Genomic DNA, 14,892 nt, shown 5'->3' on the forward strand with positions numbered 1-14,892 from the left:
AAGCAGATAGAACACAATAAAGGTCAGGCGTGAGTAACATTGGGTTCCACTAATAGGAAACGGTTGCTAATAAAAGAGTGAGAGAAGAGGAGTATACAAGAGGAAAGGAAAGGGAGTACAGTCCAAAAGAGAAAAGGACAGGCAGAAGACGTGGTAGGGTAGGCTACATAGAAGAAAGAATAGGGAAAGAGAGCGGTATGTGGCTATAGAGAAAGAGGAGATTCCAAACCAGGCTAAGAGGTAGCATATGAAAAGCCCAGGGATTCTTCAGGCGGGTGGACATCAAGGGAGGAGAAATGAGTCATCAAAGTTTGGAGGAAGGTATCATTCCACCCAGGGAGTCCAGATAGTCATAAATTTAGAGACAGAGTCTATAATGGTCACTTCCACTTTAGCATGAGTCATAGCTTGCGTCACCTTGTTTCTAACCAGTAGGATGCATAGGGATGGTGTCTTCCAAGATTTGTTTAGCCACTGTGGTAACTTGTAAAACAACTTTGAATTGGGGTTTAGATAAGGAATGTGGCTTATGGGTAAGTAGAGTAATGGCTGGGTTTGGGGACAGGGGCGTCATGAAAAGGGAAGAAAGAAGGTTGAAGATTTCAGTCCAAAAAGCTTGGGCGAGCGGACATGACCACCAAATATAAAAATTGGTAGGCTCGGAGTAGATTCGCTGATGACCAAGTGGTGAAGGATTCAGGGGAGGACCAAGCAGGGGGGAAAGCCAGGTTTCATAGATACAAAAGTAGAGGATTGTGTGGCGACTGGAGAGCATGCCAAGATTTGAGTCGATCCCAGAGCCACATAAAGTGGCAAGTGACTGGATTCTGGAGCGTCCGATGGTCTGAGGGCTGGAGCTGCAGAAGATTGGCAACTGATAAAGGGTCACAATCGACAGACTCCAGGGCAACCCATAGAGGGATTTCAAACACTGCGTAGTATTTCGGTAATTGTGCAAGATGTGCAGCGTAATAGTATTTAGCGAAATCAGGGAGGCCCAGACCGCCTATAGGTTTAGATTTATGTATGGTCGAATGGGGGATGCAAGGACAGATAGAGCCCCAGACATATGTGTAGGCACGTTGTTGTACAATGCGGAGAAAATGAGGCAGGATAATCATTTTTATTACTGTGATCATACCCATCCATGCCAATGGCAGGGAGGACCATTTAGACATGAGGTTCGTGAGATAGGCTAGCATAGGAAGGTAGTTGGCTGAATAAAGGTCGGACAGAATAGCCATCAGTTTAATGCCCAGGTAGGAGATAGAGCAAGGGGACCAAGAGAACGGCAGGACATGTTGCAGATGAGCCATCTCACGAGGAGGCAAGGAAATGTTTAACGCTGTCAACTTTTGGGGATTGACCTGGAGGCTGGAGACGTGGCCAAAATCTTGGAGAAGTTGAAGTAAGTTAGGGGTTGAGGATAGTGGAGAGGTCATGAAGAGAAGTATTTCGTCCACAAAGAGACAGCATTTGTGATAAAAGACGCCTATCTCAAGACCTCATATATCCGGGTTGGCTCGTATTAGGAGGGCGAGGGGTTTAATAGCTAGGACAAAAAGCAACGGAGAGAGGGCACCCTTGGCAGGTGCCTCACATAATAGGAGAAGAGGCCAATTTATGTCCCATGTAGTGAATACTAGCTGATGGGTTGCAGTATAGTGAGGAGATCCATGATATAAAATGGGTCTCAAGACCCCAACGTCGGAAGATGAAGTGAAGGTATGGCCAGGAGACCATGTTGAAGGCCTTCCTAATATCTAAGGACATGTAGCAGGTGGGGATGTTATGGGCACGGGCTAAGTGAATGAGAAGGACCACGCGCCGAATATTAGCACCTGCTTGGTGAGTGGGAATAAAGCCCACTTGATCATTGTGAACAAGGGAGCCAATGATAGGGTTGAGACGAGTCCATGTTAGGTTTCGGGATCATGGTTATAGTTGGTTTTACCATTTCAGGTTTAAATGATTGGCCAGCTAGGATAGCATTAAAGGCATTTGCTAACATAGGGGAAAGGAGATGAGTGAATTTCTTGTAGTAAGTGGCAGAGAATCCATCTGGACTAGGGTGCTTGGTGACTTCAGGGCCTTGATAATGTTCAATATTTCTTCATGCGAGACTGGTTTCTCAAGATTTTCCTGAGAGAGAAGACTTTCAGCACAAGACTGGTCGAAGGGTTCTGTATGTGAGTACAAATGAGCTAGGTGTTGACAGAAGATTTGCAGTATCCATACAGGGTTACTCGTGTAACTACCCTTAGATATCTTCAAGCGAATTAGTTTGGGGGCATGGTTTAGTCTGCGAAGTGAGAGGCCCAGGAATGCATCCTGTTTGTTCGCTTTAGTGTAGTATTTATGGCGAGATCTGCAAAGAGACAGTTCTGCTTGATCGGTCAAAAAGAGGTCAAGCTCCAATCGCGACTGTTCTAGAGCTTTTTGGTTACCAGATGATGGAGTAGCTTGGAACACCAGGTGGGATTGGTTATAAGCTGCTTCTAGGCATTTACACAGCAGATGATTCGCTCTACTAAGAGAGGATGATTTGCTGATACAAACCCCTCTGAGAACTGGTTTATGCGCCTCCCATAAGAGTAGGGGAGAGACCTCAGGAAATCGTTCATGGACAGGTAGTCTTTAAGTGCAATCTCTCAATCTAGGCAATGGGATTGGTGGGACAATAAATTGTCATTGAGAATCCAAGATGTATCAATGGTAAAAGGGGCTAAGGGTGATATGGACGTGATAACTGTGCTATGATTGGACCACGGTATAGGAATTATACTAGAGGTCAGGTGTCGAGAGGAAGAGCCGACGGTGATTAGGATATGGTCACTGCGAGAGAACATTTTGTGCGGATGTGAATAATAAGTGCATTGATGCCTGACAAAGTTATGTTCTCTCAAGGAGTCTAGTAAGGAGTGGCGATGGAGCAGTTGCTGGAAGGAAATCCTCGAAGAAGGCAGAAGAGGCGGTGGGGGGGGATTTGTCAAGGAAGAAATAAAGGGTATGGTTGGAGTCTCCACAGAAAAACAGGGTGCCGTGCTTATGGGAATCTGTAAGAGCCAGTATGTATGAAAGGAACGGGAGTGGGCCCTGATTGGGAGCATAGTAAGCAACTATAGTGACTTCAGAATCAAGGAGGAGACCAGACAGGATGAGGTATGGACCCTCAGAGTCTTTGATCTCAGCATGGGGGGTAAAGAGGACTGTGCGATGGAAGGTGATAAGAACTCCCCTGCATTTGGTATTGGCAGAGGCCATGTAGACTTCAGGGTAGTGTGGCCAGAAAAATGTGGGGGTAGAGTTGGGAGTAAAATGTGTTTCCTGCAAACATACGATGTGTGCCTTTTGAGAGGCAAAGGATTAAAAGGCCTTATTACATTTTTTAGGGACATTAAGACCCTGCACATTTAGGGTAAGTATGTTCAAGGGTCCCATGGTGGAATATCATGGTAATCGATAACAAATAGCTCCCGAATAGGGTATGCATGGGGTGGTCCCATGGAGGAACAAGGAAATAAGGAAGAGAGAAAAGGAGAGGGTAGCCATACAGGAAAAAGGGAAGAATAAGAGAAGTAAGAAACAGCAGCAGGTAGAAAAGGGAAAAAACAAAGGAGGCAGTTAGTCTGATCCCTAAGACAAATGCAAAGCAGTAAGTCTGGGGGACCAGAAATAGTCCATACAGTACATCTGCATGGCACTGCATGGGTTAGTGGTAGGAGCGCAGTGACAGACACTGGGGAGATGACAGCCTAAACATCCTAAGCAGGCAAATGGACATATGTGGAAATAACAAATACCATAGGCTCCCGGCATATCAAGGAAGTCTGGGGCTCTGAGCTCACATCAGGGTAGGGTGGCTGCCCAGGAGAGTCTCAAGGCATAAAACCTGAAGAAGGAGACTAAGCCCGGGACTTCCAAGTTAGCGAACTGGAGCTTCAGCAATCAGTGCAAACATGATAACAAACAGAAAAGTACAACATAGTAACGTAAACATGTTAGGAGAAAAATGCTAGGTAGGAACAAACTGCATCAGTCCACAGTCGGGGCAAGAGGACCAGGAAAAACTAGGCCTAGAACCAATGGCTGTCATCCTCGAGACACTGTGGGCTGCGTAATATCCAAAGCAGCTTCTTGTAATGGCGAGGTTCAGGTGTAGGTTGGCGCTGAGCATGATCATCAGGTAAGGTTATGGGTAGGGAGACAGGCTGAAAAGTCGGGTCGAGCTGAAAGTGTGTTTGAAGAACTCAGCAGGTAGTTAGGAGTTTGATGGGGGTATGTAGGGGTATAGGGACCGGAAAGGTAGTTCACATTGTGAGGCACAGCATTGTGGTCTAAAATGCAGAACAGTACAAATACTCGCCAAATGACCAGTTTTTGGAAGGTAGACAACTCGTGGGATTTAGTGAGAGGCATGGTGGATTTTTGAAGTTGTATTTTAATTTTTTTAATTATTTTTTCTCATACACTGCATAAGCAAGGAGTTATTTCTCACACACTGCATAGGCAATCTTGCAATTACACCTAAAAAACACATTCTGCTACTCCTCCCAAGTAAGGGGATACCATATGTGTGAGATTTTTTTCACAGTCTAGCCACATAAAGGGGCCCAGAATCCAAGAAACACCTTTGGCCTTTCAAGGAGCAGCAGGATAATGGAAACACCAACAAATGACCACATTTTGAAAACCAAACACCCCAGTGTATTGTGAGCACATCCTCCCAGATCTTCACTTGTCTCGCCATTTATAGGCAGTGGCTGGGTGGGAAAAGGTTACGTTAGGGAGCACTTAGCAATCTATTTCTATGGGTGCCAAAGAACTAAAACAACCTATAGATGAAGCATTTTTCTTTTCTACAACCAGAGGTTGCAGGAAAGAAATCACTCAATTCTCTCATCATCACAGTCAGTGTTGATAGGGAAATCCATCCTACAGCGATATTGTGTTCTGCCGATGGACAGCCCTCCCCGCTAGCACCTATAGCCCTTGGCAGTAATCACATTAAAAAATTCCAACAGGCTGGTTGTACTGAAATCGATTGATGGACAACCAGTACAACCAGCCTGCCCATAGAAGGATCGAATCTTTGGTGGTTCCTGCTGAACCGGCTGAGATTCCATCCATTTATGACTGGCTTTAGTCCAAGATTGAATGAGCTTTATAGCAGCTTTCTAGTCCAGAGAGAAGATTACTATACACACATTTCATGTTTTTATTTCCTTCACCAAAGGAAACATGATTACAGCATCTAGTTTACTAACAGGGGAGAGGAAAAAGTTGATTAATGTATGTTCCGAGCCTCTCTTTGTATTGAACAAGCTGCTACAACATTTGCTCCATAGCAAATATATTTTATTTAGTTATCTGTGCCCTCTAAAGGATAGATGTGCTAATTATGTAGGGAGAGACACAGTCATACTGTACTCATGATGATAGCTAATATGCTGTAACATAGTAAGTATTCTGACATTGATGCATGCTCGACACATCATAATAGTGATAGTGCCATTTATTTTACTTACTGACATGCTGAAATATTGATGTTTTTGTAAAGCAATTTATTTTTTTACATTTCTACTATTTAACAAATGGACACACATTTGCAGGTCATTTCATATGAACACAACATGAACCTACCTGAAAAGTGTTTGTACATTAACTATGGTCTTTGCATCTGCCATATAGTCTTCTTCGGCACTCATTGTGCTCTCTTTGTCTACAACCACCATATCAGCTGCAAATGTCACTCCACATTTCAGCAAGTCATCTAAGCTTTAGAAAACACAAAAGAACCAATGCTCAGGAAAATAAAGTTATGCATAATAAGTAAAATAAATATACACAGTAAAATCAATAAACCAACACACAAAACAAACAGTGAAGCAGTATTATATTAGTTTCATACAGGTATACTTATAAAACCATATGAGGCAAAGTCACATGCAACCATTTCTCATATAAAAGCATTTATTATAAAATAAAAAATAAAAATATTATTTTTATACAAATTTATACATGTTTGTGTTGATGTTTTAAACGCAGATAGGCATTGCTCCTGTTCAGTAACTGTTTATTACAGCAACTGGCTAATGTTTGTTCAAATTATTGTCATTCCAGTAATGTTGTTCACTCAGAACCACCCCCTGTTCTTCAATTCCTCTGGTTTAGAATCCTATCATAAGCAATCCCTTAAAGCTCAGTCAATATTTGAAAATGATGTTGTAAAACAAAAATTACAACCATTCCAATTAATTTATAACCTGCACCAAATCATGAGTAGAACCAACAAAGAGCCCTCTTATGACACCATCCCTTTTGTGGTTAGCAATCCTATAATAATCGTACTCCATTCTCTCACAAACTGGAGGAGGAGAAAGTGAGTTGTGACTTTAAACGTGGCTTAGAGAGGACATATACCAGAATAAAATTGATCCAACTTGGTTACAAAGTTAAAAACCAGTTAAAAGAAAAGTACAAAAGAAAAAAAAAATCACCATATCAGAATTGACAGAATGGACACACATTAGAGGTTTCAAGAGTAATGGATAAATAGCAAAATGGATCAACGTGTTTAATGATATTCTCATCTCTTCTGGATCCACGCCCTTATGAAGATAGATGATATGGCTGTACAAAACAATAATGACAATGTAATCAAAATAGATAAGTTCAACAATACAAAAATAAAAAGTCATATTGATCAAAATACAGAATATACAAAACGCACCAAAAAAATTGATGTCTGGGAGACAAAAAGAAGAAAGGAAGGGGAGGAAGAAAGAAAAAACAAACAAACAAAAGAAACCACCTTCACTTTCCACACATAAATCACCCCAGACAGACAGGATATATACTAAGAGGGGAGCATATAGACACAAGCATGACATACATTATACACTATATTGCCAAAAGTATTGGGACTCCTGCCTTTGCATGGACATGAATTTTAATGGCATCCCAGGCTTAGTCCGTAGGGTGCAATATTGAGTTGCCCCACCCTTTGCAGCTATAACAGCTTAAACTCTTCTGGGAAAGTTGTCCACAAGGTTTAGGAGTGTCTCTATGGGAATGTTTGACCATTCTTCCAGAAGCACATTTGTGAGGTCTAGAGATGAGCGAAGAAATGAAAAATTCGATTCGACTGATTCGGCGAATTCGTGGACAATATTCGATTCGAGTCGAATAAATTCGCTGTGAATTTAACTTAAAAAAGGGTGTTTCTAGGCTTCAGAGAGACTTAATATTAGTGCAGAACACTGTACCTTTAATTTAAATGCCCTTGGAGTCTGCTGGGGAAGAGAAATAATACTGTCACTCAGTATGACATGCAGATGAGTGCCGTCGATCTTAGAATCACCGCACACTTCACTCATTTTGCCAGTCACGGGGCCAAAACCAGTGTTTGGAGCCACAGTGTGGCGGTGGAGGCAGCAGCAATGGGAGGCCATACAGCAACCTATGACAAAATGGAAACCAGCAGGAGTGTGAGGAGACCTGAAAGTGGCACATGGCAGAGTGGGAGCAATGGGAGGCGGTACAGGGACCCAGGTCACACTGTGGGCCCAGCAGCAGCGTGACCAGGCGGTACGGGGGCCCATGGCAGATTTGGGGCCTGGCAGCACCTATGGGAGGCCTGTAACCTGCCAGCAACCTATGACAAAATGGAAAACCGCAGGAGTGTGAGGAGACCTCAAAGTGGCACATGGCAGAGTGGGAGCAATGGGAGGCGGTACAGGGACCCAGGTCACACTGTGGGACCAGCATCAGCGTGAACAGGCGGTACGGGGGCCCATGGCCGATTTGACCTCGTTCATCCCATAGTCCTGCCGACTCACGAATAGCGTGGCCTCCTCAAAGGGCCTGAGCAAGCGCAGGTGTCACGCATGAGCTGACAATGGCTGACATCTAAGTTACACAGGGAGTACCTTTATCCGCTTTTAACATCAGGAAATCTGTGATGGCCTTTCGCTGTTCGTAAAGGCGGTCTAACATATGTAGTGTTGAATTCCACCTTGTTGCAACGTCACAGCATGAGGAGTCGGTACGGGGGCCCATGGCAGATTACGTGCCTGGCAGCAGCAATGGGAGGCCCGTAATCTGCCAGCACCCTATGTCAGAAAATTGAACACACCAGCAGTGTGAGGAGACCTCAAAGTGGCACATGGCAGAGTGGGAGCAATGGGAGGCGGTACAGGGACCCAGGTCACACTGTGGGCTCAGCAGCAGCGTGACCAGGCGGTACGGGGGCCCATGGCCGATTTGGGGCCTGGTGGCACCTATGGAAGGCCTGTAATCTGCCAGCAACCTATGACAAAATGGACAACCGCAGGAGTGTGAGGAGATTTCAAAGTGGCACATGGCAGAGTGGAAGCAATGGGAGGCCGTACAGGGACCCAGGTCACACTGTGGGCTCAGCAGCAGCGTGACCAGGCGGTACGGGGGCCCATGGCCGATTTGGGGCCTGGCGGCACCTATGGGAGGCCTGTAATCTGCCAGCACCCTATGACAAAATGGAACCCTGGGCTGGGGCAGGCAGAACCGCCGTATCTTTATCACGGTTTTCCCAGGCCACCGAATGGCGACGCTGCATATGCTGACGCAACGCTGTAGTCCCAACATGGGCCTACTGGCCACGCTTGACTTTCTGGCCACATAGTCGACATACGGCTACGTTTACTTCCTCGGGCGGCTTGACGAAAAATTGCCACACCGCCGAGTAGGAAACTTTGCCCCCGCTACTCCTCACTGGCTGACTGCTACTTCCTCCGTGCACACCGGCACCACTACTGGCCGTGGTGGTAGGCTGCAGTGGAGCTGGTGCTCTACTCCGTGGTTGTTTGCCTCCACTGACACTGCTGCGACCCTGCTGCCTCCTGGCAGCAGCAATGGGAGGCCGTACAGGGACCCATGAGAGACTCTGGACTTGGCAGCAGCATGAGGAGGCGGTATATAGGGGCCCATGGCAGATTAGGGGCCTGGCAGCAGCTATAGGAGGACCGTAATCTGCCAGCACCCGATGTCAAAAAATTCAACACACCAGCAGTGTGTGAGGAGACCTGAAAGTGGCACATGGCAGAGTGTGGCGATGGAGACAGCAGCAATGGGAGGCCGTATAGGGACCCATGAGAGACTCTGGACTTGGCAGCAGCATGAGGAGGCGGTATATAGGGGCCCATGGCAGATTAGGGGCCTGGCAGCAGCTATAGGAGGCCCGTAATCTGCCAGCACCCTATGTCAAAAAATTCAACACACCAGCAGTGTGAGGAGACCTGAAAGTGGCACATGGCAGAGTGTGGCGATGGAGACAGCAGCAATGGGAGGCCGTATAGGGACCCATGAGAGACTCTGGACTTGGCAGCAGCATGAGGAGGTGGTATATAGGGGCCCATGGCAGATTAGGGGCCTGGCAGCAGCTATAGGAGGCCCGTAATCTGCCAGCACCCTATGTCAAAAAATTCAACACACCAGCAGTGTGAGGAGACCTGAAAGTGGCACATGGCAGAGTGTGGCGATGGAGACAGCAGCAATGGGAGGCCGTACAGGGACCCATGAGAGACTCTGGACCTGGCAGCAGCATGAGGAGGCGGTATATAGGGGCCCATGGCAGATTAGGGGCCTGGCAGCAGCTATAGGAGGCCCGTAATCTGCCAGCACCCTATGTCAAAAAATTCAACACACCAGCAGTGTGAGGAGACCTGAAAGTGGCACATGGCAGAGTGTGGCGATGGAGACAGCAGCAATGGGAGGCCGTACAGGGACCCATGAGAGACTCTGGACCTGGCAGCAGCATGAGGAGGCGGTATATAGGGGCCCATGGCAGATTAGGGGCCTGGCAGCAGCTATAGGAGGCCCGTAATCTGCCAGCACCCTATGTCAAAAAATTCAACACACCAGCAGTGTGTGAGGAGACCTGAAAGTGGCACATGGCAGAGTGTGGCGATGGAGACAGCAGCAATGGGAGGCCGTATAGGGACCCATGAGAGACTCTGGACTTGGCAGCAGCATGAGGAGGCGGTATATAGGGGCCCATGGCAGATTAGGGGCCTGGCAGCAGCTATGGGAGGCCCGTAATCTGCCAGCACCCTATGTCAAAAAATTCTACACACCAGCAGTGTGAGGAGACCTGAAAGTGGCACATGGCAGAGTGTGGCGATGGAGACAGCAGCAATGGGAGGCCGTACAGGGACCCATGAGAGACTCTGGACCTGGCAGCAGCATGAGGAGGCGGTATATAGGGGCCCATGGCAGATTAGGGGCCTGGCAGCAGCTATAGGAGGCCCGTAATCTGCCAGCACCCTATGTCAAAAAATTCAACACACCAGCAGTGTGTGAGGAGACCTGAAAGTGGCACATGGCAGAGTGTGGTGATGGAGACAGCAGCAATGGGAGGCCGTACAGGGACCCATGAGAGACTCTGGACTTGGCAGCAGCATGAGGAGGCGGTATATAGGGGCCCATGGCAGATTAGGGGCCTGGCAGCAGCTATAGGAGGCCCGTAATCTGCCAGCACCCTATGTCAAAAAATTCAACACACCAGCAGTGTGAGGAGACCTGAAAGTGGCACATGGCAGAGTGTGGCGATGGAGACAGCAGCAATGGGAGGCCGTACAGGGACCCATGAGAGACTCTGGACCCGGCAGCAGCATGAGGAGGCGGTATATAGGGGCCCATGGCAGATTAGGGGCCTGGCAGCAGCTATAGGAGGCCCGTAATCTGCCAGCACCCTATGTCAAAAAATTCAACACACCAGCAGTGTGTGAGGAGACCTGAAAGTGGCACATGGCAGAGTGTGGCGATGGAGACAGCAGCAATGGGAGGCCGTACAGGGACCCATGAGAGACTCTGGACCTGGCAGCAGCATGAGGAGGCGGTATATAGGGGCCTATGGCAGATTAGGGGCCTGGCAGCAGCTATAGGAGGCCCGTAATCTGCCAGCACCCTATGTCAAAAAATTCTACACACCAGCAGTGTGAGGAGACCTGAAAGTGGCACATGGCAGAGTGTGGCGATGGAGACAGCAGCAATGGGAGGCCGTACAGGGACCCATGAGAGACTCTGGACCTGGCAGCAGCATGAGGAGGCGGTATATAGGGGCCCATGGCAGATTAGGGGCCTGGCAGCAGCTATAGGAGGCCCGTAATCTGCCAGCACCCTATGTCAAAAAATTCAACACACCAGCAGTGTGAGGAGACCTGAAAGTGGCACATGGCAGAGTGTGGCGATGGAGACAGCAGCAATGGGAGGCCGTACAGGGACCCATGAGAGACTCTGGACCCGGCAGCAGCATGAGGAGGCGGTATATAGGGGCCCATGGCAGATTAGGGGCCTGGCAGCAGCTATAGGAGGCCCGTAATCTGCCAGCACCCTATGTCAAAAAATTCAACACACCAGCAGTGTGTGAGGAGACCTGAAAGTGGCACATGGCAGAGTGTGGCGATGGAGACAGCAGCAATGGGAGGCCGTACAGGGACCCATGAGAGACTCTGGACCTGGCAGCAGCATGAGGAGGCGGTATATAGGGGCCCATGGCAGATTAGGGGCCTGGCAGTAGCTATAGGAGGCCCGTAATCTGCCAGCACCCTATGTCAAAAAATTCAACACACCAGCAGTGTGTGAGGAGACCTGAAAGTGGCACATGGCAGAGTGTGGCGATGGAGACAGCAGCAATGGGAGGCCGTATAGGGACCCATGAGAGACTCTGGACTTGGCAGCAGCATGAGGAGGCGGTATATAGGGGCCCATGGCAGATTAGGGGCCTGGCAGCAGCTATAGGAGGCCCGTAATCTGTCCGCACCCAATGTCAAAAAATTCAACACACCAGCAGTGTGAGGAGACCTGAAAGTGGCACATGGCAGAGTGTGGCGATGGAGACAGCAGCAATGGGAGGCCGTACAGGGACCCATGAGAGACTCTGGACCTGGCAGCAGCATGAGGAGGCGGTATATAGGGGCCCATGGCAGATTAGGGGCCTGGCAGCAGCTATAGGAGGCCCGTAATCTGCCAGCACCCTATGTCAAAAAATTCAACACACCAGCAGTGTGTGAGGAGACCTGAAAGTGGCACATGGCAGAGTGTGGCGATGGAGACAGCAGCAATGGGAGGCCGTACAGGGACCCATGAGAGACTCTGGACCTGGCAGCAGCATGAGGAGGCGGTATATAGGGGCCCATGGCAGATTAGGGGCCTGGCAGCAGCTATAGGAGGCCCGTAATCTGCCAGCACCCTATGTCAAAAAATTCTACGCACCAGCAGTGTGAAGAGACCTGAAAGTGGCACATGGCAGAGTGTGGCGATGGAGACAGCAGCAATGGGAGGCCGTACAGGGACCCATGAGAGACTCTGGACCTGGCAGCAGCATGAGGAGGCGGTATATAGGGGCCTATGGCAGATTAGGGGCCTGGCAGCAGCTATAGGAGGCCCGTAATCTGCCAGCACCCTATGTCAAAAAATTCTACACACCAGCAGTGTGAGGAGACCTGAAAGTGGCACATGGCAGAGTGTGGCGATGGAGACAGCAGCAATGGGAGGCCATACAGGGACCCATGAGAGACTCTGGACCTGGCAGCAGCATGAGGAGGCGGTATATAGGGGCCTATGGCAGATTAGGGGCCTGGCAGCAGCTATAGGAGGCCCGTAATCTGCCAGCACCCTATGTCAAAAAATTCTACACACCAGCAGTGTGAGGAGACCTGAAAGTGGCACATGGCAGAGTGTGGCGATGGAGACAGCAGCAATGGGAGGCCGTACATGGGACCCATGAGAGACTCTGGACCTGGCAGCAGCATGAGGAGGCGGTATATAGGGGCCCATGGCAGATTAGGGGCCTGGCAGCAGCTATAGGAGGCCCGTAATCTGCCCGCACCCAATGTCAAAAAATTCAACACACCAGCAGTGTGAGGAGACCTAAAAGTGGCACATGGCAGAGTGTGGCGATGGAGACAGCAGCAATGGGAGGCCGTACAGGGACCCATGAGAGACTCTGGACCCGGCAGCAGCATGAGGAGGCGGTATATAGGGGCCCATGGCAGATTAGGGGCCTGGCAGCAGCTATAGGAGGCCCGTAATCTGCCAGCACCCTATGTCAAAAAATTCAACACACCAGCAGTGTGTGAGGAGACCTGAAAGTGGCACATGGCAGAGTGTGGCGATGGAGACAGCAGCAATGGGAGGCCGTACAGGGACCCATGAGAGACTCTGGACCTGGCAGCAGCATGAGGAGGCGGTATATAGGGGCCCATGGCAGATTAGGGGCCTGGCAGCAGCTATAGGAGGCCCGTAATCTGCCAGCACCCTATGTCAAAAAATTCTACGCACCAGCAGTGTGAAGAGACCTGAAAGTGGCACATGGCAGAGTGTGGCGATGGAGACAGCAGCAATGGGAGGCCGTACAGGGACCCATGAGAGACTCTGGACCTGGCAGCAGCATGAGGAGGCGGTATATAGGGGCCTATGGCAGATTAGGGGCCTGGCAGCAGCTATAGGAGGCCCGTAATCTGCCAGCACCCTATGTCAAAAAATTCTACACACCAGCAGTGTGAGGAGACCTGAAAGTGGCACATGGCAGAGTGTGGCGATGGAGACAGCAGCAATGGGAGGCCATACAGGGACCCATGAGAGACTCTGGACCTGGCAGCAGCATGAGGAGGCGGTATATAGGGGCCTATGGCAGATTAGGGGCCTGGCAGCAGCTATAGGAGGCCCGTAATCTGCCAGCACCCTATGTCAAAAAATTCTACACACCAGCAGTGTGAGGAGACCTGAAAGTGGCACATGGCAGAGTGTGGCGATGGAGACAGCAGCAATGGGAGGCCATACAGGGACCCATGAGAGACTCTGGACCTGGCAGCAGCATGAGGAGGCGGTATATAGGGGCCTATGGCAGATTAGGGGCCTGGCAGCAGCTATAGGAGGCCCGTAATCTGCCAGCACCCTATGTCAAAAAATTCTACAGACCAGCAGTGTGAGGAGACCTGAAAGTGGCACATGGCAGAGTGTGGCGATGGAGACAGCAGCAATGGGAGGCCGTACATGGGACCCATGAGAGACTCTGGACCTGGCAGCAGCATGAGGAGGCGGTATATAGGGGCCCATGGCAGATTAGGGGCCTGGCAGCAGCTATAGGAGGCCCGTAATCTGCCAGCACCCTATGTCAAAAAATTCTACACACCAGCAGTGTGAGGAGACCTGAAAGTGGCACATGGCAGAGTGTGGCGATGGAGACAGCAGCAATGGGAGGCCGTATAGGGACCCATGAGAGACTCTGGACCTGGCAGCAGCATGAGGAGGCGGTATATAGGGGCCCATGGCAGATTAGGGGCCTGGCAGCAGCTATGGGAGGCCCGTAATCTGCCAGCACCCTATGACAAAAAATGGAACACACCAGCAGTGTGTGAGGAGACCTGAAAGTGGCACATGTTTGAGGCATGATTCATGGCGGATTTAGTCAGTTGTGTCAGGAACTGGTGGTTTGAAATCCAGACTAATCCACGCCTGATTCATTTTCACAAACGTGAGTCTCTCCACACTTTGGGTGGACAGTCGTGTCCTCCGCGGAGTTACAATACCTCATGCCGCACTAAACACGCGCTCCGATGCCACGCTACTGGCCGGGCATGACAGCCTTTCAAGGGCAAATTCAGCTAGTTGGGGCCAAAGGTCAAGTTTCGTTGCCCAGTAGTCAAGGGGATTGTCTACCTCGGTTGGCAGGGTGCTGTCCAAGTAGGCCCAAGCCTGTTGTTTGAGGTCCTGCTCCAGGTCCACCTGATGCTGCTGCTGCTGCTGCTGCGGCTGGTTAGTAGTTTCCTCACTGCGCTGGTGAAGAAAGCTACTCATCATCGACTGCAGACTGAGGCAGCCGCTGCTGGTGGAGCTGCCACTGCTCCTACC

At 49.5% G+C, this 14,892-nt stretch overlaps 1 protein-coding gene across 2 annotated transcripts in view; it reads right to left on the reverse strand.

The window, feature by feature from the left end:
* The window catches only part of LOC149457498 (potassium channel subfamily T member 2), a 1,188,731-nt gene that overhangs the window by 217,983 nt on the left and 955,856 nt on the right, over positions 1-14,892 (reverse strand). For both annotated transcript variants that reach the window (XM_089683639.1, XM_089683638.1), the window contains exon 21: positions 5,644-5,778. In XM_089683639.1, the coding sequence (XP_089539765.1) occupies positions 5,644-5,778 (135 nt within the window). The remainder of the gene's footprint in view (positions 1-5,643; positions 5,779-14,892) is intronic.

This window comes from Staurois parvus, unplaced genomic scaffold (genome assembly GCF_062004578.1).
Source record: "Staurois parvus isolate SC_StPar_1 unplaced genomic scaffold, SC_StPar_1.0 ptg000318l, whole genome shotgun sequence".
Lineage (NCBI taxonomy): Eukaryota > Metazoa > Chordata > Amphibia > Anura > Ranidae > Staurois > Staurois parvus.